Source organism: Bufo gargarizans, chromosome 4 (assembly GCF_014858855.1).
Source record: "Bufo gargarizans isolate SCDJY-AF-19 chromosome 4, ASM1485885v1, whole genome shotgun sequence".
In the NCBI taxonomy this organism is placed as follows: Eukaryota; Metazoa; Chordata; class Amphibia; order Anura; family Bufonidae; genus Bufo; species Bufo gargarizans.
The window spans coordinates 109,379,680-109,406,110 of record NC_058083.1 but is presented as its reverse complement, the minus strand read 5'-3'; the positions used below and the strand labels follow the sequence as shown (position 1 = coordinate 109,406,110).

At 43.5% G+C, this 26,431-nt stretch overlaps 1 protein-coding gene across 4 annotated transcripts in view; it reads left to right on the top strand.

Annotated features, from left to right (window-relative positions):
• Positions 1 to 26,431, top strand: part of KIF1A (kinesin family member 1A) — a 123,561-nt gene that overhangs the window by 28,022 nt on the left and 69,108 nt on the right. For 2 of the 4 annotated variants that reach the window (XM_044288680.1, XM_044288678.1), the window contains exons 8-14: positions 1,535 to 1,600; positions 2,171 to 2,188; positions 4,438 to 4,513; positions 7,525 to 7,603; positions 15,197 to 15,339; positions 17,190 to 17,323; positions 20,572 to 20,651. In XM_044288680.1, coding sequence (XP_044144615.1) covers positions 1,535 to 1,600; positions 2,171 to 2,188; positions 4,438 to 4,513; positions 7,525 to 7,603; positions 15,197 to 15,339; positions 17,190 to 17,323; positions 20,572 to 20,651 — 596 coding nt within the window. Of the gene's footprint in view, positions 1 to 1,534; positions 1,601 to 2,170; positions 2,189 to 4,437; positions 4,514 to 7,524; positions 7,604 to 15,196; positions 15,340 to 17,123; positions 17,324 to 20,571; positions 20,652 to 26,431 lie in introns of all 4 variants that reach the window. The other 2 variants (XM_044288677.1, XM_044288676.1) reach the window with 1 other exon arrangement.

Here is a 26,431-nt window from a genome sequence, read left to right as displayed (position 1 = left end):
AGAACAACTGTTAAGAGGAGACTGTGTGAATCAGGCCTTCATGGTAGAATATCTGCTAGGAAACCACTGCTAAGGACAGGCAACAAGCAGAAGAGACTTGTTTGGGCTAAAGAACACAAGGAATGGACATTAGACCAGTGGAAATCTGTGCTTTGGTCTGATGAGTCCAAATTTGAGATCTTTGGTTCCAACCACCGTGTCTTTGTGTGACGCAGAAAAGGTGAACGGATGGACTCTACATGCCTGGTTCCCACCGTGAAGCATGGAAGAGGTGTGATGGTGTGGAGGTGCTTTGCTGGTGACACTGTTGGGGATTTATTCAAAATTGAAGGCATACTGAACCAGCATGGCTACCACAGCATCTTGCAGCGGCATGCTATTCCATCCGGTTTGCGTTTAGTTGGACCATCATTTATTTTTCAACAGGACAATGACCCCAAACACACCTCCAGGCTGTGTAAGGGCTATTTGACCATGAAGGAGAGTGATGGGGTGCTGCGCCAGATGACCTGGCCTCCACAGTCACCGGACCTGAACCCAATCGAGATGGTTTGGGGTGAGCTGGACCGCAGAGTGAAGGCAAAAGGGCCAACAAGTGCTAAGCATTTCTGGGAACTCCTTCAAGACTGTTGGAAGACCATTTCAGGTGACTACCTCTTGAAGCTCATCAAGAGAATGCCAAGAGTGTGCAAAGCAGTAATCAAAGCAAAAGGTGGCTACTTTGAAGAACCTAGAATATGACATATTTTCAGTTGTTTCACACTTTTTTGTTATGTATATAATTCCACATGTGTTAATTCATAATTTTGATGCCTTCAGTGTGAATCTACAATTTTCATAGTCATGAAAATAAAGAAAACTCTTTGAATGAAAAGGTGTGTCCAAACTTTTGGTCTGTACTGTATTACAAATTATATGTCTGTGTCCTTCATGGAAAGCCTTATATATCAGTACATTCAGAACTCCTAGGAATTTTATTTTTAGACAGTTTATAATGTACAGTAAAAACTCTTGAGGATGACTACCTAAAATTTCAAAAATTTCAAAAATGGGTAAAAACAAATATCACAAAAGTGTAGTCTATGTTAGAAGTGGTCTTTCTAAAGCAAGGTATACACATTAGGTAGTCAACAATATACATTAAATCTAATGTGAATGGGGATTTTCTGACTTTTCCCCAATGGAAAATGTCAGAGGAAATAAGTATCAGCCACCTTGGTTTTCAGGGGGATCTGAAGTTTAATTTTCCATGCATGCTTATGGTTCAGGAGAAATAAGTGTTGCCTGCATTAGTGTCCAGCTAACAGTTCAAATGTCTGACCATCTTAACAGGTGGTCTTTTGGAGTGACATCAGTGTAGCTCACAATACCTAAGAAATCTTGTGTCTTCTATGTTTTCATAACAATCGTATAAATACAGGACACAAGGGTTTGCTGCTTTTTGGATACCACAGGAGAAGACATCTCCCCATTTGTGATTATGACGTGCCGCACTACACGTAATGTTCTTTCTCTTTTTCTTCTTCACTTACAGGAAGGAGCAAACATAAATAAGTCTCTCACAACCTTGGGGAAGGTGATTTCTGGACTTGCTGAAATGGTAAGTGTATGCTGATAAAAAGCCCCAAATTTCATTTATATCTAGGGATCATAAACTTTTCACATAATCTTTTGACACATAGGAGAGATTTCAATGCAATAAACTCACAGCGTGTGTCAGTGAGAGGTCCCGTTCAGGCCTCTGCTCCTTTGGCAGGATCGCACAGCACTACATTGATTTATAATGCTGTGTGACCCTGAAAGTCCTGGAATCTACCGAATTATACTGACAGCATTATGCCAGTGTAATTCAGTAGATTCCAGGACTCTCAGGTCACACAGCATTATAAATCAATGTAATGCTGTGCGAGCCTGTGAGAGGAGCAGAGTTCAGAACAGGAACTCACACTGCCACACACTGCGAGAGTATAGCATTGAACTCGCTCGTGTTTGTCTGGCCTAAGACATCCTATACAGTATCTACCACACTGCTTTGTCCCATCAATTATGTTGCCTGTGAATCAGTTTGATAACTATGAACATGCCACACAGATACATAAAAATGCCATGTAATGTAATATTCATATGTAATCTATGTTCCTAATACTATAATTTCTCTTTTTTTCCACAGGATTCTGGTAACAATAAGGTGAGATTTGTATTATTTAATATAGAGACCAACTTAGGGTCACATGAACTAAACAGATATACTGTATTGTATTATGTTGTGGAATCTGATATCAGCTTGAGTGTTTCCTCTGTCCTCTTCATTTTGAGATATAGAGAGGCATACTAAAGTGCTTACGCCACTATTGTGGTATAAAAAAGTAGCAAATTATGGTGCACGCCATATTATACACCATCATTTGCAACATTTTGAGCTTCTTGACATTTTTCTAAAGTGATGAAAATGGGTGAGGCTTGGCAGAGGGATTGGCAGCTGGTATTCGTGCTGCCCACCGGATTTACTATATCTTACCCCAGAAATTGGTGTGAGTTATAGCTGAAGTATACTTCAGTTTCTGGCGCACAGACTACCAGAGATGTGCCTAATTAGGCGCATCTCACTCCAGTATGGAAATGCCAGTCTTGATAAATGTCCCTCTTAATGTTTATAGGGTTTGACCATCACTTTCTACAATATTTTTTACATATAATCAGTATGAATATAATGCACATTAAATTAGAATTTGATATTTTTCTAATTGATCATTGATCAACTGATCGTTTTGGGAGTACAAGGCCACATCGTTGATTCCCAATATACTGTCATTATTATACTTTCCTTGTGACTTAGCTGTATGATCCTAAATTATAAAAACTATTAAGATCTACTCTTTTAGAGTGTACTGTATCATAAAGTGTTGTTTCTAAATTTACTCATGGAACATAACGTATGTAGGCACTTGTTGGGTATAATGGTTACATACATTATTCTTATTAAAGGGAACCTGTCACATTGAGCATTCAGTCCGATCGCATGCAGCATGTTATAGAGCTTGTAATACATTAATTTAAATTCGTACTAATTCTGGACTTGGGATTGCAGTTGGTGCCCTTATTTGGGATTGACAGCCTGCCTTGAGTTAGTGTGTACACAAATTGTCATGCCCTGCTCAGGTTATGTGCGGAGGTCTGCCAGGTTAGCAGCACGTGTGTCGTTTTTTGTTTTGGGTTTGGATTTGAGCTGTATCCACCTCCCTTCAGGTGCACTGGGTGGGGTCGTTTGTATGAGTTTAAATTACGCCCCTTCCCAGTGTCCTGTGCGGGTTATAGCTTCTATCTTGCTCTGAGGAAGGAAGGAATCGCTGTTTCTGCTCAGCTACAGATAAGTTGTTTTTGTTTTCTTTTTTGTGTTCTGTCTAGGCTGTTAGAGAGACACCTGCCCCCTCCAGGCTTGAGGGAGCAGGCTGTCTCTTTCCCCCTTTTCCACCATCTTAGGGATTTTAGGGTTTCTTCAGTCTTAGGTACGGGGGGCACGTTTATTCCCACCTTTATGGTCTTAACGTGGGCACAGAAGTCCAGGGAGAGCTGGTAGGGATTTGTCAGGAGGTGACCTTTATCCCCAGCTTCTGGCCTAGACGCTTGTTTTATGGTTTTCTGTGTGACTATTGTATCTTCTATCCTACCCAGCGTGACACCAATATAGCTGTCAGTCACTGATAAGACCGCCACTGGACTTGTAAGCCTAGACTGAGCAGGAATTAAAATGGCTAAAATTCTAGTTATTTTTCATAAAATAATATATGCACCCAGATAGAAATGTCAATGTCATGGCAGGGCTTCAACTGGCATTTTTCAGCAGGATAATGCTAACCCACCCACAGCAAGGGTTTCCTAGAAATGTCTCCACCAGTTTACAACACTTCCTTGGCTGCCCAGTCACTAGATTTATCACCAAGTAAGTATTTATAGGACCAGCTGGGATGCAGCTCCAGTAACCTATGAGTGTGCAAAATCTACTGTACACGATTTGCAAATGTGCCACAAGATACCATACAGAACCTGTATGCCTCCATGCCCCCATGCCCAGCTGTATCTCCTCTTTTCAATTTTACCGTTCTTTCCCAAAAATGTCTCCTTTCGCTCTAATATTGTAATCACATACATAAATAATAATTATATTCACACATAGGAAGTTTCATTTGATTCCATTTCCGACAACTCCTTCTAGGTGCATTAGTTGGTGTGTTATTTTTGTCAATGAGCATATATTAGTCTGCTCAGCATCTTCTGCTATGTACCATGCTGCTCACACATCATTCTTTCTGTACAACATGACACATTCTCTTTATAGGGCTTTAAGCTTACATGCATTAGGTCATAATAATGTGGGAACATGGAGGCAGGAATAGTATTACAGTACTTCTATCTTGTGTCATTTTCCTTCTTCTGCAGAACAAGAAAAAGAAGAAGACAGACTTTATTCCATATCGAGATTCTGTACTCACATGGCTTCTAAGAGAGAACTTGGGTAATATATTTATAAATGCCACCATCATTTTCCACTTTTATACAACTTATTCCGTTCTTTAAAAAGGTTAATTAACATGCTCACGCAAATCCAACCAAATAGTTGGTAACTGTAAGGATTGTCCCTAATTTTCAGAGACAGTCCAACAAATTCAGGCTATTGCGGGATGAAAATGGGTGGGGCATTTTTGCAGGGGTGGGGCTTAAATGACCTGAATTTACCAACTGAAATGTTGGTCAGTGTAACGTAACGTGAATTTGAAAGATTTGAGAATTAATAAGCTTATGCAGGCTAAGTGAATAAATATATTTACTAAGTGTGATTAAATATACAATGACACAAACAAATCACCTACTGAATAATAAAAAGTAAATAAACATTACTAGCCTAAATATGCAACATGCAATATGGGGTGAGACTCCATCGGTCATGCTATAACACATGGCTGTCTACCATATTATAACAAGAGTACAAGAGAAAGGGCCAATCAATACTTGCATCCTACCTAGGATGAAGTCTTCAATGAAGGCACCTGAGTGAATGTGTGTCACAAAGTTTAAACCTGTTAGCCCCTCCTCCAGTGTGCCACACTTATGTCTCTGAGATCATTTAGGAATGTGGTCTTATCAGCACAATGGGGGATGGGTAGTAGATTACAAGTCACATCATTAACCAGAATGGTAATAATAAAAGGGAACAAAATTAAAGGGGACAGAACCAATCAGCAGTGATGGCCAGTTCGCATTGTTCGCCCGCGAACACATGCGGGCTGCCATCTTTCTCACAAGTCCGGCGAGGCGCAGGTAAGTCCTTACATGTGCCTGTGCGCGAGCCTGTCTGAAATCAAATGCAGTCACCGGGAGCAGGCAGTTCCGAGAACAGCCGCCAGGGGCCTTCAGCGGGCTGTTCTCGAAACTGCCTGCTCCCACTGACCGCATTTGTTTCAGACCGGCTCGCGGCACAGGCACAGGTAAGGGCTTACCTGTGCCTTACCGGACTTGTGAGAAAGGATAGCAGCCCGCATGTGTTCGCGGGCGAACAATGCGAACTGGCCACTATAAGACCTTATACAGCGCTTACATGGCTCTGTAGCACACCTATACATGTTTCTAATGGTACCTTTGTTATTTTTCTTTTGACTTGCACAAGCAGGAAAAACGCTGTTTAATCCAAATGCAAATGAGCACTCGCAGGTCTCCTGGAGCGGCATTCCCTGTGTAGGAGCCCAGACTGCTCTGCCTTCTTTTTACTTTACTCCTCCCCAGCCTCTTCCTTTGCCCGCCCTCCAAGTCCCTTGAGTCATTCCTAGGTCCGGGCGAGCTCCCGCTCCTGTGCACGACTCCGCTGGCTTGGGGCATGCGCACTACGTGAAGCGATGCCGTGCCCACAATGGTATAATAAAAAAATTATATCCAAAAATGTATCTTTATTGAAATCGATAAAAAAAAAAAAAAAATAGATACATAAATTGGCAAAGACAGACACAACCACATGGAGAGTGCACAAAATACGTCGGGACATCAAGTTATAGCATTGCAAGTAGTGAAAAAGGTGCGATGGAAAAGCAAGTATAAATAAATACAAAACCAAACCATGTGGCATCCCCACCTAGATAAAAAAAAAACATGATTCACAACATATACACAATACAGACCCGGCTAGTGGCACCTCCTAGAGACCCCGACACGTGTTTCGCGTCAGTTTCTTTAGGGGGAGCAAGCTTACGCGAAACACATGTTGGGGTCTCTAGGAGGTGCCACTAGCCGGATCTGTATTTTGTATATGTTGTGAATCATTTATTTTATTTTTTTATTTTTTTCTGGGTGGGGGAGCCACATGGTTTGATTTTGTACTTATTTATACTTGTTTTTCCATCCCACCTTTTTCCACTACTTGCTATAACTTGATGTCCCGATGTATTTTGTGCACTCTCCATGTGTTTGTGTCTGTCTTTGACAATTTATGCATCTATTTATTTGTTTTATCGATTTCAATAAAGATACATTTTTGGATATACATTTTTGTATTATATCTGTGTTTATGCTGAGTGTCTGGGTTTGTCCCATCTAGGAGCTATTCATTTTTGACATTTGCGTTCTATTTGTGCTCTACAGCCGCATTTCGATTTTGTGTTTTATTGCTCATTGGTGTCCCGTGCCTACAATGGGCATCACAGTGTGCATGCTACGGGCCACTGGAGCAGTGCACAGGTGAGGGATCTCGCCCGGACCTAGCGATGACACAAGGGACTTGGATGGCGGGCAAAAGAAGAGGCTGGGGAGGAGTAAAGTAAAAAGAAGGCACAGCAGCCTGGGCTCCTACACACTGAACGCCGCCCCTGGGCACTTGCGAGTGCTCATTTGCATATGGATTAAATGGCGTTGTTCCTGCTTGTGCAAGTCAAAAGAAAATAACATAGGTACCATTAGAATCATGTATAGGTGTGCTACAGAGACATGTAAGCACTGTATAAGATCATATAGTGGTGACAGACTCCATTTAAAAAAATACCCTTACAATAGTCAGTATGTACTCATCAATGCCTTTGCCATCTCTGAGATGTAACATGATGTCAGAGGACTAATATGTCCCATTCTGATTCCTGACATTTTGAAGGGGTTTTCCTAATGCAAAAAGTTATTGCATATTGCTATGATATGACCTCTCTTGCTGATCGCTAGGGTCTGACTACCATGATCCAGGTCTCTGATGTGATGGCTGCAAAAAACACAATTCAACAAGTGTATAGAAACACAGAAGTGTACCGCAGATGTGAACCTACGGTAGTCTAAGCTTGCGCTTTTCAGGTCGAATGAGGAAACAACCAACAACTTCAGCAGTAATCACTGAGTAGGCAGAAGGGCAGGCGTCACACCACTAAATCTGAAAGGGCAGGGGCTACACAGACAGAGGGCACAAATCAAATAATACATTTCTACCGTTGTGATTTCAATATATGTTGTTTTTATTGAAAATTAAAGAAACTAACAAATTTTTGCATTGTGTTTCAGGTGGAAACTCTCGCACTGCTATGGTTGCTGCTCTGAGTCCTGCAGATATTAACTATGATGAGACCCTTAGTACACTGCGGTGAGATGTTTTGTCTTTTGGTCATCTTCAAAGCCGTTGCATGCCAACTGAACCCCAAAACAAGTAGAACTACTAATTGTAAGCTATGAAACAGGGGGTAGGATGTTGCTTTTAAGACGGCCCCTTACATACTGGGCCCTGGTACAGCTGCACAGGTTCCATAAATGCTTTAAAAACACCATTATGAGTGGGATAAGGGTTTGGTCATTTGCTGAATGTACCACCAAAGGTCTGGAGATTTTATTTCTGAACTGCTAATAATGGCAAAAACGAGAATTACTGCATCTTCAGAGATAAATGTAACAGCAAATTGTAGGAAATATGACATTGAAGGATTCCTTTAACAAGGGATATTATAAAGGTCACTTTGATTTTGAGGATCTGCAGATTTAAGCATTCTCTTACCTTAAAGACTATGGACACCTTTGGGGGATTTTTTTTCATTACTGTATTCTACTTATCTTCAGCCAAAATAATTTTCCAGAGGGAAAGAAAAATCTGTAGACTGTTTGCAGCCTAGTGGAGAAAAACATTTTTATAAAAAAAAGCGAGTTTGCAAGCTTGCAAGTGTGTTTTCGTCTAAAGTGTGTGTTTTCTTAAAGAGGACCTGTCACAGGATTTTTTTCCCCTAAAACTAATACCTACATCTGCAGTCCATCCCCAGCAGATGCCATCACGCTTTTTTTTTTCAGATTGGCCCCTCTTTTGCATGGGTATGCCCCCTGTTCTGTTCTGGCACCTAATATACTAATGCATAGCAAATGTACAGGGAGGAGGAGACCTCAGCTCTCCTCAGTGGGCAAATTATTTTCCCTGTGTGTGACAGTATCCAGTCATTGCAGACCACTTGACAGGAAAAAGATGAGCTGTTCTCGTGAGATTTGGTAAATCTCAGAGAACAGACTATGTAAGCGAGTACAGTGAGTACTATATTTAGGAACAGTGCAGCCCTGTACTTGCACGATGTGCCTTAAATGGTGGCCCACAACTTTGCAATGGTCCCTAACAGGCAGAAAGATGTCAAAACGAAACAGACAAAACCAGAACTGAATAAGAATGAAAAGCTAAGTCAAATAAACAGCAAAGTAAACCCAGGAGATAACGTCAGAAACTAAGTCAGCAGGGAAAGGCAAGGTCACAAACTAGCAGAGTTTGATACCAAATAGTCTCCTATATCAAGCAAGATCAAATAACAAGTCAAAGACCAGGAGGTCACATCGGAGGCAAAGTCAGAATACTGTGGGCAAGTCAGAGAAACAGGCAAAAGCTCAGTGATCCAGAGTAACAAACACAAAACTAGCTAAAGAGGCTGCAATACCAATCACAGGCAACTATGGCCAGCAGCTGCATGTTTAATTAGCCAGTCTGCCTGTTTCAATAGCCCACCCTCAGGAAGCATGTGATACTGGCACTAAGCCTGATTGGTTCGCCGTCCCTGCTCCCTAATAGGTCGACCAGCCCAACTTTCAGCAGGTCTGGTTGCCATAGCAACAAAGCACTTCCAGTGCCTCTGCCGTAGTGCGGTCTGACTCGCCGCAGGAGGGAAGACAGGTAAGTACCTCACAAGGAGTCACTGTGGGTAGAAATACATGAAGGAAAAACCAATAATGAAATACTGATAGAGGTTTGTTATAAGCCACCTAACATATATATAAAAATATAGATGACCAAATTGGACTAGACCACCTGAGGCACGGTAGGTCACCCCACAGTTGATTTTGGCACTGGGTGGCCAGAACACACATAAATAGCAAAAGGTGCTCGGCTGCACCAAAATTGTGTAACCAGGTGGTCCTACCACTCCAATGAAATGCTCCTTGGTGCAACAGTTGCCTCACCGATGTTGGATGATGTCCGTACACAGAGGCTGGAGACAGTTGCTAAACACAGGGTTAGGGATACGAGGTTAGTTCGCCCTAATGATGCCCTAAGGGACCTACACTGGCCTAGGTGACCCGATCACAGACCCCCGTGACTAGGCACAATCAGGAACCTTCCCCTTGAATTAATGTGCCCTAGTGAGCCCTCTCCTACCTAGTCCCTACACGCATGTTTCGCTAAAAGATGAGTGTAAAGCTCATCAGGGGAAACACAAGGGAGCTTGGGCTATCTAGCTGAACGGGGCACACAGACAATGATGCTGGCCATGTCCCCTGGGCAGCAAGGTAATATGTCCACGAACCTGGTGTGGCTTCAAATGGACTTACTGGCAGTATAGAAGGGAGATGACCACTGATAATCGACTCCCCTCCCCCTCCCAAAAAAACTAGCGCATGGACAGACTACATCAGTCCATGCGCTAGGGTGTTTTGCCAGGTAGGCTCAAAAATCTTTATTGGAATAAAAGGGTTAGGAACAGAAAAAAACTATTAGGATAAATGAAAAAGAAAAGGGGCAATAAATAACAAAAAGAGAGAATTTAGTTCACTAAAACAGGAAGGTAGCAAAGAAGCATTAAAAACCACAAAGAGAAAAATTTAATATGTAAAAGACAGATAAAGGCAGACAAGTTGGAGACAGAAAGGCTTATTTCCAAAAGAGTAAATCTAACCCTAAATATTTTTCAAAAATATAAATGGTCAAAAGATTAAACCTGTCAGCCCTTTAAGGAGCGATGAGGGAGGAGTTGTAGAGGATGGTAACAAAAAAGCGGCAGGGGTTAATTGTGACAGGATGCTGGCTGAAATCATTCAGCCGGCATCCTGTCACAATGCCGGGGGGAGGGTCCAGTAACCCCCCCCCCCCCGTGTCAGCGATCGCCGCAAACCACAGGTCAATTCAGACCTGCGGTTTGCGGCTTTTACCTGCGGTTGCGGTGGTGATCGGCGGTGCCATCAGGTCCCCATGCGGCTGTAGGGGGGATCCGATGGCATGGAAGGCAGCGCGATGTCTAAGGAAGGCATTGCGCTGCCTTCCGGTGACGAGCCTGTTGAAAAAGTAGTTTTCCCCAAAAAAAATTTCAAGTAAAAATAAACAAAAACGTCATTTTCTCCAAATAAAGTTAAAAAAAATAGGGAAAAAATAGGGAAAAAAAAATTGTATACATATTAGGTATCGACGCGTCCGTATCGACCGGCTCTATAAAAATATCCCATGATCAAACCCCTCAGATAAACACCGTAAAAAATAAAAAATAAAAACTGTGCTAAATAAACAATTTTTTGGTCACCTTACATCACAAAAAGTGTAATGGCAAGCGATCAAAAAGTCATATGCACACCAAAATAGTGCCAATAAAACCGTCATCTCATCCCGCAAAAATCCTACCCAAAGTAATTGCCCAAAAACTGAAAAAATTATGGCTCTCAGACTATGGAAACACTAAAACATGATTTTTTTTTCTTCAAAAATAAAATCATTGTGTAAAACTTACATAAATAAAGAAAAGTATACATATCAGGTATCGCAGCGTCTGTAATAACTTGCTCTATAAAAATATCACATGATCTAACCATTCAGGTGAATACCGTAAAAAAAATACCGTAAAAAAATATAAATAAAAACTGTGTAAAAAAAGCTATTTTTTGTCACCTTACATCACAAAAAGTGTAATAGCAAGCGATCAAAAAGTCCAAGCACCACAAAATAGTGCCAATAAAACCGTCATCTCATCCCGCAAAAGTCATACCCTACCCAAGGTAATCGCCCAAAAACTGAAAAAATTATGGCTCTCAGACTATGGAAACACTAAAACATGATTTTTTTTTTGTTTAAAAAAAGAAATAATTTTACATAAATAAATAAAAAGTATATATATTAGGTATCGCCGCATCCGTGACAACCTGCTCTATAAAAATATCACATGATCTAACCTGTCAGATGAATGTTGTAAATAACAAAAAATAAAAACGGTGCCAAAACAGCTATTTCTTGTTACCTTGCCTCACAAAAAGTGTAATATAGAGCAACCAAAAATCGTACCCTAAACTAGTACCAACAAAACTGCCACCCTATCCCGTAGTTTCTAAAATGGGGTCACTTTTATGGAGTTTCTACTCTAGGGGTGCATCAGGGGGGCTTCAAATGGGACATGGTGTCAAAAAAACCAGTCCAGCAAAACCTGCCTTCCAAAAAACGCATGGCATTCCTTTCCTTCTGCGCCCTGCCGTGTGCCCGTACAGCGGTTTACGACCACATATGGGGTGTTTCTGTAAACTACAGAATCAGGGCCATAAATAATGAGTTTTGTTTGGCTGTTAACCCTTGCTTTGTAACTGGAAAAAAAATATTAAAATGGAAAATCTGCCAAAAAATTTGAAATTTTGAAATTGTATCTCTATTTTCCATTAATTCTTGTGGAACACCTAAAGGATTAACAACATTTGTAAAAGCAGTTTTGAATACCTTGAGGGGTGTAGCTTCTAGAATGGGGTCATTTTTGGGTGGTTTCTATTATGTAAGCCTCACAAAGTGACTTCAGACCTGAACTGGTCCCTAAAAAGTGGGTTTTTGAAAATTTCAGAAAAATTTCAAGATTTGCTTCTAAACTAAGCCTTGTAACATCCCCCAAAAATAAAATATCATTCCCAAAATGATCCAAACATGAAGTAGACATATGGGGAATGTAAAGTAATAACTATTTTTTGAGGTTTTACTATGTATTATAAAAGTAGAGAAATTGAAACTTGGAAATTTGCTATTTTTTACAAATTTTTGGTAAATTTGGTATTTTTTATAAATAAAAAAGATTTTTTTTTTTACTTCATTTTACCAGTGTCATGAAGTACAATATGTGACGAAAAAACAATCTCAGAATGGCAAAGCGTTTTAAAGTTATCAGCACTTAAAGTGACACTGGTCAGATTTGCAAAAAATGGCCAAGTCCTTAAAGGGGTTGTCCGGGTTCAGAGCTGAACCCGGACATACCGTTATTTTCACCCCGGCAGCCCCCCTGAGCCTAGCATCGGAGCATCTCATGCCCCGATGCGCTCCAGTGCCCTGCGCTAGATCGCGCAGGGCACGGGCTCTTGTGTTTTCAATAACACACTGCCGGGCGGTAACTTCCGCCCAGCAGTGTGTTCGGTGACGTTACCGGCTCTGAGGGGCGGGCTTTAGCTCTGCCCTAGCCGTTTTACTGGCTAGGGCAGCGCTAAATCCCGCCCATCAGTGCCGGTGACGTCACCGGGGTTCCTGTCAGCCCCATGGAGAGCACGGTACGTCACCGGAAAAATGCCTTTGCCCTGCGCGATTTAGCGCAGGGCAAAGGAGAGCATCGGAGCATGAACTGCTCCGATGCTCATGTCAGGGGGGCTGCTGGGGTGAAAATGGAGGGCTGTCCAGGTTCAGCTCTGAACCTGGACAACCCCTTTAAGGTGAAATAGGGCTGAGTCCTTAAGGGGTTAAATAATTATCTTATCAACATAGAGGGGGATTATTTACTGGAAGAGCCGTGAGACTATGGAACTCTCTGCCTGAGGAGGTTTTGATGAGGAATTCACTAAAAGAGTTCAAGAGGGGCCTGGATGTATTTCTGAAGTGTAATAATATTAAAGGTTATAGATATGTCACGGCCCCTCAGGTAACTGATGTCATGAGATCAAGAAGACTGGCTGAGCGTGTTGGAATCTAACAGCCGCTTTGATTTCTCTTGATTCAGTATTGACAGGGTTGACCGCTCCCCTTTTTTCAGCTGTTTCTCGGTGGTCATCACTTCTACCCTTTATAGTCTGACCCCTCCCTTCTGACTATGTGGTAGATAGCTTCATTTGGGTTTGGCTGAGCTGGTGTGAGCTCGTCTCTCTCTTCAGAGTTAAGTGTCGCATTTGTTTGTGTTTTGTATTATTCCCTGCTGTTTGTATCTGGGCCTGAGACAGAGACTTCCATTCATCCATCTGGGGAGGAATGGGTTGTCTCTGGTCTAACCTTATTCCAGGGCCCTATAGGGAAATTAGGGCCTAGGTATCCTGCATATGAATATTACTACCTTCAAAGTCTATTCATATGGATAGGTAGTTAAGGCCCGGATCAAGGTTGTTTAGGAGGTGTCCTGTTCCTTCCTTAGTTTCCAGTACCAGTTACTGTTCCCCTTCCCTCCTGTGTTCAGTGTGGTCATTTCCCCCCACACTGATCGTGACAAGATATTAGATTTCTGGAGAAGTGTCGCTGATGCAGGGAAGGAATTATTTTTTCTTTAAAATTTGAAAAATTGGCTTTAACCTCATGAGCAGCTTTGCCTTACTCTAGGTCAACTTGCAAAATAACAGGCTGAACTGGATGGACGAATTTCTTTTTTTCTGCTTTACAAACTATGTTACTCTCATTCTTAAACATTTTCAACAGTTTGTCTTCTAAAGCCCTCAGTTTTACTGCATCTGCAGACTGCTGGTCCTCCTTCGTAGTAAATTCCATCAGAGATGTTGCTCTGTTGGCTGGATCTGTAGCACTTATCTTCCTGAAACTCATTTAAGCCATATTTGTAAATGTTTGATAAGTACTTTATTTATTATTAAAGTGCCATTCATTTCATGGCAGTGTACATATGAAAAGGGGTTTACATACATAGCTAAAATGAGTGTTTATCAGTTGTTAGGTAAGTACAGATAAGGGTTACAGATTGAGCCGTCAGAGCAGTTCTTTGATAGAATTCACTTAGGCTACTTTCACATCTGTGGCAATGATTCTGTCAGGCTGTTACGGCAGAGAACAGTCTGCCAGAATTCTCCGGATCCAGCACTGCCGGATGCAAACAGAATGCCAGCCGGCCCCATTAAGTATAATGGATCTCCCACAGATGTGAAAGTAGCCTGAGAAGGAGAAGCTAGTCTTCAGATGTGCTAAAACTAAAGGCTAAACATTTTTAATAAACTGTTGAACATTTTTAATAAAAACCAATTGGAAAAATATTTTTTTTAATTCAAAATAGGTAGAATGCAATAAAAGAATTGCCCCAAAGGTGTCCATAGCTTTTAACTAATTCAAGACTGGGTCATTTACCCCCTTTCTGACTAGACACATTTTCATTTTTTTTTTTTTTAGTACATGTGGCTTCAAAGGTAATAACCTTTTTCGTTTAGTCATTCAAATAATTTCATTTTTTTTTTTTAGATACATCAGGATTTTTTTATGCCATCTTTATTATAGTATTTTTTTTTATATCCAGAAAAATGTTTAAAAAAATAGGAAAAATAATCTGTTTTTCACATTTTTATATATTTTTTTAATAGCAGAAAGTGCAACTAAATAACATTTTTTAATTGTATCCCCATTCAGTTAAAGTGGTTTTGATACAGAGGATATACATTTTACAGTGGACTGGGGTAGAGCCGTATGCCTCCTGTAACTGGGGCTGACATATTATCCCCAGTTATACGCTGCATGGAGCCTCGTGACATGCACTGCAGAGCTGATCTGGGTCTGTTAAGATCCAGCATCTCATGCAGATCACTAGGACCAGAGCCACTAGCAGCATTGCTGCTGCCTGATCTGTAGACACAGTGGTCATTGGGCGCTGTGTATACAGAGATGGAAAAGGCTGGGATGGCACAACATATCTCTATATCTCTTCTCTATGTGGAGCCTGGCTATTACCGACGTACTTTGAATAGTCTCTCCATCACTTAAACAGTCTACAATAGATGTGGTATCTCCTTGCAGATATGCTGACCGTGCCAAACAGATCCGATGCAATGCTGTTATCAATGAAGATCCAAATAATCGTCTGATCCGTGAACTTAAGGATGAGGTGGCACGTCTGAGAGAGCTGCTGGGAGCCCAGGGGCTGTCTGACATTATTGACAGTGAGTGGTCCATCATGAACTACAACATGCACTTAAGATCACATTATGTGCTTTCATATAATTTTGTCACTAGAGGTGAACAATTTTTTTCAAATTCGATTTGGTTCTGAATGGACCAACCAATTAGATTTGGGTACAAAAAAAATCTAGACATCTGCCTTTCCTCCTCCCTCCTTCTTCCTCCCTACTTAATATCGATTTGCTCATCTCTAGTTATGACAAGTAATAGAATGTCACAAAATAAGATAAACTCTAAGTTCTCAACCTGTAGGTACACACCATACCTCTAAGGGCTACTCAACCTGTCCTCATGGCAAGCTTAGGCTGGCTTCACATCACCGTTTCATTTTCCGTTCTTCTGATCCGTCAGAAGAACAGAAAAAAACAGGATCTTGTAAAAAAAAAAAAAAATCCATTATGCACATTTGGCATCCGTTTTAGCCATTTCCAGCTGAGATTCGTTTTTTTCAGGCTGAAAAAAGTCCTTCATGCAGTACTTTTTTCTGTCTGAAAAAATAGATCTCAGGAGGAAATGGCTAAACAGATGCCAAATGTATATATATATTATATGGGAAAAATGAAATCCATTATGACTCCTTAAACCCATAGAGCCACCATTTCGTAGGTCAGGGAAAGGAAATCACCAATTTTTCCTATTTTGTAGAAAGGCATAGGTGCAAGTAAAGAGGCTGTTCAGATTAAGCACCAAACAAATTTCTGATTCCTGAGTTTGTGAGTGAGACATTGGGGAAAGACCACCATTGTTAAAGGGTTTCCCTCTAAACGTTTATGGCATATCCTCAGTAATTGGGAGAAGTCTCCTGACCCGCATACCTTCAGGTTGGGCAACTGGCACATCCAGGCAGAAACTGACTAGGAAGGTGACTATCTGTGAATATCTGTGGCTCTCTCCATTCAAGTCTTTGGGAGAAACAGTCAAGAAAGCTTCTCCTGGTGGATCACGTATGCCTCATTCATTCTGAAAACATGGAGGTCTCAGATATATCCCCCCATCCCATCCAATTATATTTATGACATAAATGTCTTTAGTTAGAACCCCCTTTTAACTGCAAGCTTACCTAAATGTCCAAGGTTTGACTGGGGATAGACTATTCTATGTATAGACCTTGATAAACTATGACCAGGTTTAATGGAGCTATGTGCCATTACTTCTGTTACATGGTCCTGATTCTATTTTCTATTGGGTGTTTTTACTACATGTTGTGTCATAGCCATATAGTTTATATAATAACCACCTAGCCCTGGCCTAATCTACATGTCTAACTTCTATATTCCAATTATAATTCTGAAGTACAGCTATAATCTGGTAGACTGGTGCGCTGGTTAGAGCGTGTGATGTATCACATGCTACATAATATTTGTGGTTCCTTGTCTCCTCTCATGTGATATATCTACAGCATCCAAACTATGATTTTTTTCTCGCTTCTCTGCTTGTCCTGAATCCTTCCTGTCCACTTATATAAACTTTCCGAAACCCTCACTTTTCCTCTACATCCTATATTTTTTTTTTCTATCTTCTCCCATGCCATGTACTCTTCTCCTTGGTTTCATTCCTTTCTTACACTTCTATAAACATTTCTCTTTCTTTTCTTTAACTTTCCTTTGTTCTTTTTCTTGATGTTCACCTCTTGTCTCATTTCAATATACCCCATCACTTCCACTGGTTTGTACATTACATTGCACCATTTGTGTCCCTCTTGTCTGCACTTTCCGTATCCATCTTGTTCGGTATCCCCCCTCTCTTTGGCTTCTGCTCTTTATAGATGTGTGTCCTGTGGACAACGCCAATGTCCTACACACGCGTCATGCTCCTGACAATCTCTTCACAGCAGTGAATGCCCTAACGGGTATGAGTCCTTCATCCTCTATGTCTGGTTTGTCCAGTCGAGCTGCATCTGTCTGCAGCCTACATGAGCGCCTTGCATTCACACCTGGAAGTGAAGAGGCTATCGAGAGGCTCAAGGTATACTTTACAAATACATCCTGCTATATGTGCTCTATGTAACTATTTTCCAAAAATGTATATTGTAGTTATTAAGATTTAAAGTAATACATGTCTCTTCATCACTTTTCTGATATGTGGCGTTAAGTGATTTTTTTTTTAGGTCTAACATTTGCAGTGATTTAGTATCATAATATTACTTTATAGCAGTCATCAGTCACAAAGACTTCAAATCCCTTGCATTGGCATAAATTAATGAATTCTGGCTCCACGCAGTCACCACTAGGGTGAGCCAAAGAGCTTGTCTTTTATCATAGTTCTATTACTGAGTTGAATGCATTACAGTATGCCTTTAAAGCATGGGTGTCAAACATGCGGCCCGCGCATGAATATCTTTGCGGCCCGGCAGTCTAGTATCTCTGAACATGAGCGCGCTGCTATCGGCGCGCTCATGTTCTCTCAGCAGCACAGGGAGAAGGAAGCTGTCCTCCCTCCCCCTGTGCTGCTGCCGCTGCCACCAATGAGAAGAGAGGGGGGGAGGAGGGGCGGGCGCACTGCGCCACCAATGAGGAGAGAGGGGCGGAGGAGGGGCGGGCGCACTGAGCCACCAATGATAGAACTATTCCCATTTCCCACACAGAGCGGTGCCCAGCGATGTCCCAGCACTCACCATTAGTCCTGGGCACCGCTCCGTTCGCCCGCAGTGCCCCATTACTGTCTCCTCTCCTGCTCCACATGCTGCTGATTACTATCGGAGTGATGGGAGGAGACATCAGCTTCACTAGTGGGCGTTCCTTCTCCCTGCGCTGCGATTGGACAGCGCTACAGCCAGGAAGAAGGAACGCCCACTAGTGAAGCTGATGTCTCCTCCCATCGTTCCGATAGTAATCAGCAGCATGTGGAGCAGGAGAGGAGACAGTAATGGAGCACTGCGGGCGAACGGAGCGGCACCCAGGACTAATGGTGAGTGCTGAGACATCGCTGGGCGCCGCTGAAAGTCAGTCTTTAACACAATACAGGAGGCGGGTGCCGGCAGCAGAATCGCATTGCCGGCACCCTGCCGCTGACAGGGAGCTGCGATCAGAGGCAGTTAACCCCTTAGGTGCCGCACCTGAGGGGTTAACTGCTGATCTGCCAGTACCATCCTCCTGTATAAAGGGGTAATTTATCATTGGTGGTGCAGTGTGCCCCCCCCCCCTCAACCCCCCATCCCATTAAAATCATTGGTGGCACAGTGCACCAGCCCCTCTCAACCCCCCCCCCCAGTATTAAAATCATTGGTGGCAGTGGCCACAGGGACCTCTCCCCTCCCCCTCATTGGTGGTGCAGTGGCAGCCTCTGATCGGAGCCCCAGCTGTGTAAGCCTGGGGCTCCGATCAGTTACCATGGCAGCCAGGACGCTACAGAAGCCCTGGTTGCCATGGTAACATCCCTGATGCTGTGAGCACAAGGCACAGAGCAGCAGGGACAGTGTGAAGTCCTATTCACCCTGATAGAGCTGAATAGGACAAGGGATGAAAGATCCCAGGTTCTCGCCCCTAAGGCTACTTTCACACTTGCGTTCAGAGCGGATCCGTCTGAGACGGATCCTCTCATATAATGCAGACGGTGGATCCGTTCAGAACGGATCCGTCTGCATTATATTGTAAAAAAAATTATTATTTTTTTGATGCGGCCCACATAAACTTAAATTTTGTTTTTTTGGCCCATGTTAGCCTTTGAGTTTGACATGCTTGCTTTAAAGGGTTTATACCAAAGCAAAAAATGACAATCAGACATCATATAGAACATGGTTATCTCTTTCTAACAAATCAAGAACCAGGCCTCTACCTCACATGGATCCAGGCTCATTCCATTCATTGCTCCAGTTGCTCTGCTAGATTTTCTTCAGAATGGCAGCATAATCCAGTGTGTGCTGCAGCTCTTTCCCTGCAACTGTTAGAATTTAGTGGGGGTGCTTTCTGCTGCAGCTCTCTCCCTGTAACAGTCACAGTTTAGGGAGTGTCCTTTCTGCTGCAGCTCTCTCCCTGTAACATAACAGTTTAGGGGGTGTCCTTTCTGCTGCAGTTCTATCCCTGTAACATCACAGTTTAGGGGGTGTCCTTTCTGCTGCAGCTCTCTCCCTGTAACTGTCACAGTTTAAGGGGTGTCATTTCTGCTGCTGTTCTCTCCCTGTAACTGTCACAATTTAGGAGGTGTCCTTTCTTTTGCAGCCCTCTCCCTATAACTGTCACCATTTAGGAGTGTCTAGTTTCTGCTGCAGCTCTCTCCCTGTAACTGTCACAGTTTAGGGGGTGTCCTCTCTGCTGCATTTCTCTCCCTGTAACTGTCACAATTTCGAGATCTGCTCCTTGTAACTGTCACAGATTGCAGAGGCAGATTATTCTGCATCACTGCCTTTTACCCTCTTGATTGCATTTTTGGGGATAGAACTGAGCACCTGTGAATTGCTCATTCAGCTCAGTAGGTGGATTACTGCAGATTAAACTCTAGGGCGCCCCATTATAATGAAGTAAAGTTCATATCTCACAACTGGAGCAGAAAGTAAACTACAAAAGTAATTTGTTTTTCATGTTGAATCATATTACATTAACATTTAATTTTAGGACAACCACTTTATTGGTAGCAGACATATGCAGGGGATTTGGAGTCCTGTTTCAGAAAAACTGAGGTGGACAAATGCATTGAATTAGTGCATTATTAGGACATGTCATCGCTTTATGATCTGTGGGGTCAACTTTTTGGACCTTCATCAACCCTGAAAATGAAAGGGCTACAATGTTGAATCACAGCTGCAACCGCTGTAAGTCTTTCCCTGCACATCATTGCCTGTCCAGTGGCAGTGCAGGTAACTGCAGCACCGCTCCATTCCAGTGGGTGACCGGGGGCGCTGCTGTGCAGAGCAAAAGAGCTAGAAAAGCTCAGCTCTGATTTAATACTGCCGCCCCTTCATGCTTGGTATTGCCACGTGTCCATGACTCCACTAGTCATCTAATGATGGTCTGTCCTAGTGAGACAAGATTAACATGGCAATACCCATTATGAGATGGGAATACCCCCCCCCCCCTTCTATTTCTGTGACTTTGATGAAGGTCTGATCACAATTCTAATGGGTTCACTTTCTTTGTAAGAACAGTTTACCACTTGTTGTCAGCAAAGGTACTATTTCTGATGGGTACTATGGGAAATGCTTTATCTAAATTACTAATACTGCACATACTGTAAGTACTTTCAATGACTGGCCTTTCATCCTCAAACTCATGAAACAGGAAACAGAGAAAATTATTGCTGAGCTCAATGAGACGTGGGAAGAGAAGCTGCGGCGCACAGAGGCTATACGTATGGACAGGTAATTGAAAAGCACTTCAGATAATCAAATATTGGACATGGGCATGTGACTAAATGTTTCCTAATAAAGTTATAATTGTTCTGAACAAGGGTAGTCTGAGTATGTGCCGCAAGCCCCGGGGAGCAGTGGATGGGGGTGGTAGTGGCTCTGGCTGCAATAGGTATTCAGTGGCAATCCTCACACCGATGCTTCCTAGGGCAAGGACAGTAATAAGAGGGGGCACATTGATCATGTACAGTAGAGGAAGTTAATACAAGCCACTTACTAATGTATTGTTATTATTAGTGTTGATCGAGCACCATAGTGTTGATCATCCCTCTACTGTACATGATAAATGCCACTCGCGAGCACCCGAGTATAATGGAAGTCAATGGGAGAACCCGAGCATTAAACCAGACACCTCCTGCTCTGAAGAGGGGAGGGTGTCTGGTTCATAGGAAAAAAGGTCAGAAATTGATGGAAACACCACCGAAATGGTTCGGGAACAGCATGGGGGAGAATGCCTGGATGCATCTTGGACTCCCAGGTCGCTGCTGGGAACGATGTTGTCCGAGTAGTATGCCAATTTTACAGACTGACAATAATGCGCACAAAACCGAAGATAAAATCTATTTTAGATTAAAAAAAATTGTATAAAGGAAGCATTCTTTCCTATATATTTACTTGTATATAAAGTGCAAGTGCTGTCATAAATTACAAGGAAGAGGCACTACGATACAACCTGTATATCACATAAAGGAGGGCCTCATTCACAATGTGGTACAATTTTTCAGGTAGTGGGACTCCTACACTCATAAAGCCTATGCACTAAGTGAAAGGGCTTCCAAAAATTACAAGGAACCAGCACTACAATACACCCTTTGTTACACATGCAGGAGGGCATCATACATAGCCTTGAAAAATTATGATTGATGACATGCTGGTGACACTCAAAAACATAAAACATTATGGGGGAGGGCCTGCTGCCGCTTTGGTGACTCTATATAACCTGGGGCCGATCACACGTCTCTGTGACGGCGACGATCCATTGTGGTGTCTGGCCTATAAACTTTCTATGTTATTGTTAGCGCAAACCATGGTGACTACGGGTAACGGGGAATCAGCGTTCGATTCCGGAGAGGGAGCCTGAGAAACAGCTACGGCTACCACATCCAAGCAAGGCAGCATGTGCGCAAATTACCTATTAGGTATAATTAGGTGAGGGCCTGCAGGTGATCTGACCCTGTAAAAGATTTTAGGTGCAGGCTTGCAGGTGATCTGACCCTGTAAAAGATTTTAGGTGCAGGCTTGCAGGTGAGCTGACCCTGTAAAAAAATAAATAAGTGCGGGCCTTCAGGTGAGCTGACCCTGTAAAAGATTTTAGGTGCAGGCCTGCTGGTGAGCTGACCCTCTAAAAGGTTGTAGGTGAGCGCCTGCAGGTGAGCTGGCCCTCTAAAACAATATATGTGAGGGCCTTAATGTAAGCTGACCCTGTAAAAGATTGTAGGTGAAGGCCTGCTGGTGAGCTGACCCTGTAAAACATTATATGCTAGAGCCTGCTGGTGAGCTGGCCCTGTTATAAATTATATGCAAAGGCGTGCTGGTGAGCTGACCCTGTAAAACATTATATGCGAGGGCGTGCTGGTGAGCTGACCCTATAAAGAATTGTAGGTGAAGGCCTGCTGGTGAGCTGACCCTCTAAAAAATTATATGCGAGGGCGTGCTGGTGAGCTGACCCTGTAAAACATTATATGCAAGGGCCTTCTGGTGAGCTGCCCCTTCAAAAAATTATATACGAGCGCCTGCTGGTGAGCTAACCCTTTAAAAAATTATATGCGAGTGCCTGCAGTTCAGCTGACCCTGTGAAACATTATATGCGAAGGGCATATATGTGAAGGCATTATAAGCGACTAATAAGCATGTGGTGATATGATGGAAGAGGAGAAGGAGGATGAGAAAAGGAAGATTCAAACATATACCCTTGTTTGTGGTGGAAGGGCTGCATGGGAATACAGTGTATTCAGTACATTACAAACAACACATTTAAAGTGCCTGTATGTTCATCAGCTTTCCTCTGGTGGAGTCGAGAAGTCTTGGTCGAACCAGGCCTTGTTCATTTTAATAAGAGTCAACCCGTCAGCATTTTCAGTTGACAGGGGGATACGCTTATCTGCTATAATGCCACCAGCAGCAGTAAAATACTCGCTCAGACAAAACGCGTTTGGACACCTAGTAGTTGTAAGGCACTGAGGGATCATTTAGGATGCTGACACGGTCTGCTATGTACTCCTTCACCATCTTCCAAAATGTTTTCCTCCTTGTGACACTAGGCCATGCATCAGGGTGAGGGTGCTGGCGGGGTGTCATGAAACTGTCCCAGGCTTTGGAGAGTGTTGCCCTGCCTCTGTTGGAACTGCTGTGTGTTTCCCATGTCTCCCTTCCTCTGTTGGCCAAGGAACTACGGACTCTGCCGCCAACGTTGTCAGATGGAAATTTTTGGAGCAATTTTTCAACAAGGATCTTCTGGTATTGCACCATTTTGCTCGTCCTTTCCACCAGAGAATTGAGAGATGAGAAGCTCTCATTGTAGCGGGGGTCGAGAAGGGGGAACAACCAGTAATCCGTGTTGTATAAAATGTGTATAATGCACGGGTCGCAGGAACGGCAGTCTAACATGAAGTCAGCCATGTGTGCCAGAGTACCAACAGGCAAGACTGCGCTGTCGTCATCATAAGGATCAATCTCAATCTCCTCATCCTCTTCCTCCTATTCTGCCCACCCATGCAGAACAGATGGAATTAAACTTCCATGGGTACTACCCTCTGTAGCGGAGGCAACCGTCTCCTGCTCCTCCTCCTCTTTATCGTCCAATTCGCACTGAGAAGACGAACTAAGGGGGGTCTGGCTATCGCCCTGTGTAATGTCTTACCCCATTTCCACCTCTTCCACATGCAAAGCATCATCCTTAATAGTGAGCAGCGAGCGTTTGAGTAGACACAGAAGTAGGATAGTTACGCTGATAATGGAGTTATCGCCGCTCACCATCTGTGTTGATTCCTCAAAATTTCTTAAAACCTCACAGAGGTCAGACATCCATGCCCACTCCTTGCTTGTGAATAGCATAAGCTGACTGGAAAGGCGATGACCATGTTGCAGCTGGTATTCCACTACTGCCCTCTGCTGCTCACAAAGCCTTGCCAACATGTGGAACATGGAGTTCCAGTGCGTGCTCACGTCACACAACAGCCGATGAGCTGAAAATTTTAAGTGCTGCTGCAGTGTTGACAGACCGGCTAAAGCTGTTGATGACTTGCAGAAATTTTCACACACGCGGCGCACCTTCACCAGTAGGTCAGGCAAATTGGGGTAGGTTTTGAGAAACTGCTGAACCACAAGGTTCAACAGGTGGGCTAGGCATGGGATGTGTCTGAGCTTGCCGAGCTCCAAAGCCGCCACCAAGTTACGGCCATTATTAGACACAACCATGCCTGGTTGTAGGTTGAGTGCTGAGAGCCACAGCTCAGTGGCCTGACTGATGACTGACTGGTGCTGCACGTGGATAAATCAGAGGTGGAAGTGGAGGAGGAGGCAGAGGAGGAGAAGTGGGGTTTGGAGCCACTAACGTAGGTGCTGGCGGAAACCTTCATAGGGCCCACAATTCTTGGTGTCAGTAGCACCTGTGCCATCCCAGGGTACAACTCGCTCCCGGCCTCCACAACATTCACCCAGTGTGCCGTCAGGGAAATCTTGCATCCCTGGCCGAATGCACTTGTCCATGTGTCTGTGGTTAAGTGGACCTTCCCAGTAACTGCGTTGGTCAGGGCACGTGTGATGTTATGGGACACATGTTGGTGTAATGCGGGAAAGGCACACCTTGAAAAATAGTGGCGGCTGGGGACTGCATAATGCAGGACGGCCGCTGACATCAGGGTGAGGAAGGCCTCAGTGTACACAAGCCTAAATGGCAACATTTCCAGGGCCAGTAATTTGGAAAGCTGCGCATTTAGTGCTATGGCCTCTGGGAGAGTGGCTTGGTATTTTCGTTTGCGTTCAAAGGCTGGGACATGGAAGTGGATGTGGTCACTGATGGTGCTTGCAAAGGTCCAGGTGCAGGGCGGGGGCGGCATCCGAGACTGCGCCTTCGACAGGGGATTGGCCAGCACATAACATAGGGGAAGAGGAGGCAGTGGTGTGACCCGCAGACACAGATTGTGGACCCAGGCGTTCGTCCCACTTATTACGGTGCTTGGATGCCATGTGGCGGATCATGCTGGTGGTGGTGAGTTTGCTAGTGTTCACGCCCCAGTTCATTTTCTTTTATTATTCTTTTGTCTGCACTTTCCTCCAAAAAGCGCCATACTGCGGAACATCTACCCTTTGGCAAGGGAGATTCCCGCAAGGGGGTGCTCCGTTGGACAGTTGCGGGCCTGTTTGGTGTGGCCCGCCTTCTCCCTTTTGCCACTGCCTCTTCCAGCCTGTTGCAGTGCTGCAGATCCCTCCCCCTCTGTACTGCTGTCCTCGCTCGACTTTCCATCTTCCCAGGTTGGGTCAGTGACCTCATCGTCCACCACCTCCTCTTCTCACTTTCTCACTTTGATCATCCTCCTGATTTGTTAACCTAACCACAACCTCAGTTATTGACAACTGTGTCTCATCCTCTTCATCAACCTCTTGAGACAGTAATTGCGGTTGACTCATTGGCAACTGTGTCTGATCATAATCCACCTGCATTAAACACTAATTTCCATTCCCCACCGTCATGTTCTTGTGACTGTGGATGCTCAAGAGGTTGGGAATCAGGGCACAAGATCTTATGTCCCTCTTCAAGCGTGTTTGGCGAGAGGGCCAAATCAAGTAATGGCGATGAAAAGAGTTCCTCGGAATATTCGAGTGTGGGATCACTTGTTTAGCCAGACTTTACATGGTGGGAGGAAGAAGGATTAGGGTAAGGATTGTGTTGACCAGACTCCTGACTACTGAGACTGGACTTGGTGGAAGACAGGGTGGTGCTTAACCGACTGGAAGCATTATCTGCTGCAATCCAACCGACCACCTGGTCGCACTGGTCTGACTTCAAGACCAGTGGACATGAAGCTAGGTATCGTGGATGATTGTTTTTCTTGTGTTCTGGCAGCAGGCATAGTTTCAACGTGCCCAGGGCCACGGCCTCTGCGTGTACCCTCAGCATCACGGCCACTTCCCCGTCCCTTACTGCTCACCTTCCTCATTTAAATGTGATATATGCTTGAAAGTATGTCACACGTACAGTAGCTTAGAATTTGTAAGAGTACACTGGATGTCACTAATATTTCAGGGATGCGCACACTTTACACAGGAGATGTGGCACGGATAATTTAACTGCCAGCAGCAGACACTGTCTACGGAAAAATTGCACTGGATGTCACTGATATTTTAGGGATGCACAGACTTTACACTGGATGTGGCGCGAATAATTTAACTGTCCGCAGCAGACACCGTCCATGGAAAAAGTACACTGGATGTCACTGATATTTTAAGGGATGTGCACACTTTAAACAGGAGATGTGGCGCGGATAATTTAACTGTCCGCAGCGGACACCATCTACAGAAAAAGTGCACTGGATGTCACTGATATTTTAGGGATGCACAGACTTTACACAGGAGATGTGGCACAAATAATTTAACTGTCCGCAGTGGCCTATTACACAGTATTTAGCGCAATATGCACTAAATATAAATATTGCTGCTGTCACACACAATAGTCCTAAGGCTTATTGCACATGAACATGTGCGCTCTGTGGCTGTATTGCGGACCGCATTTG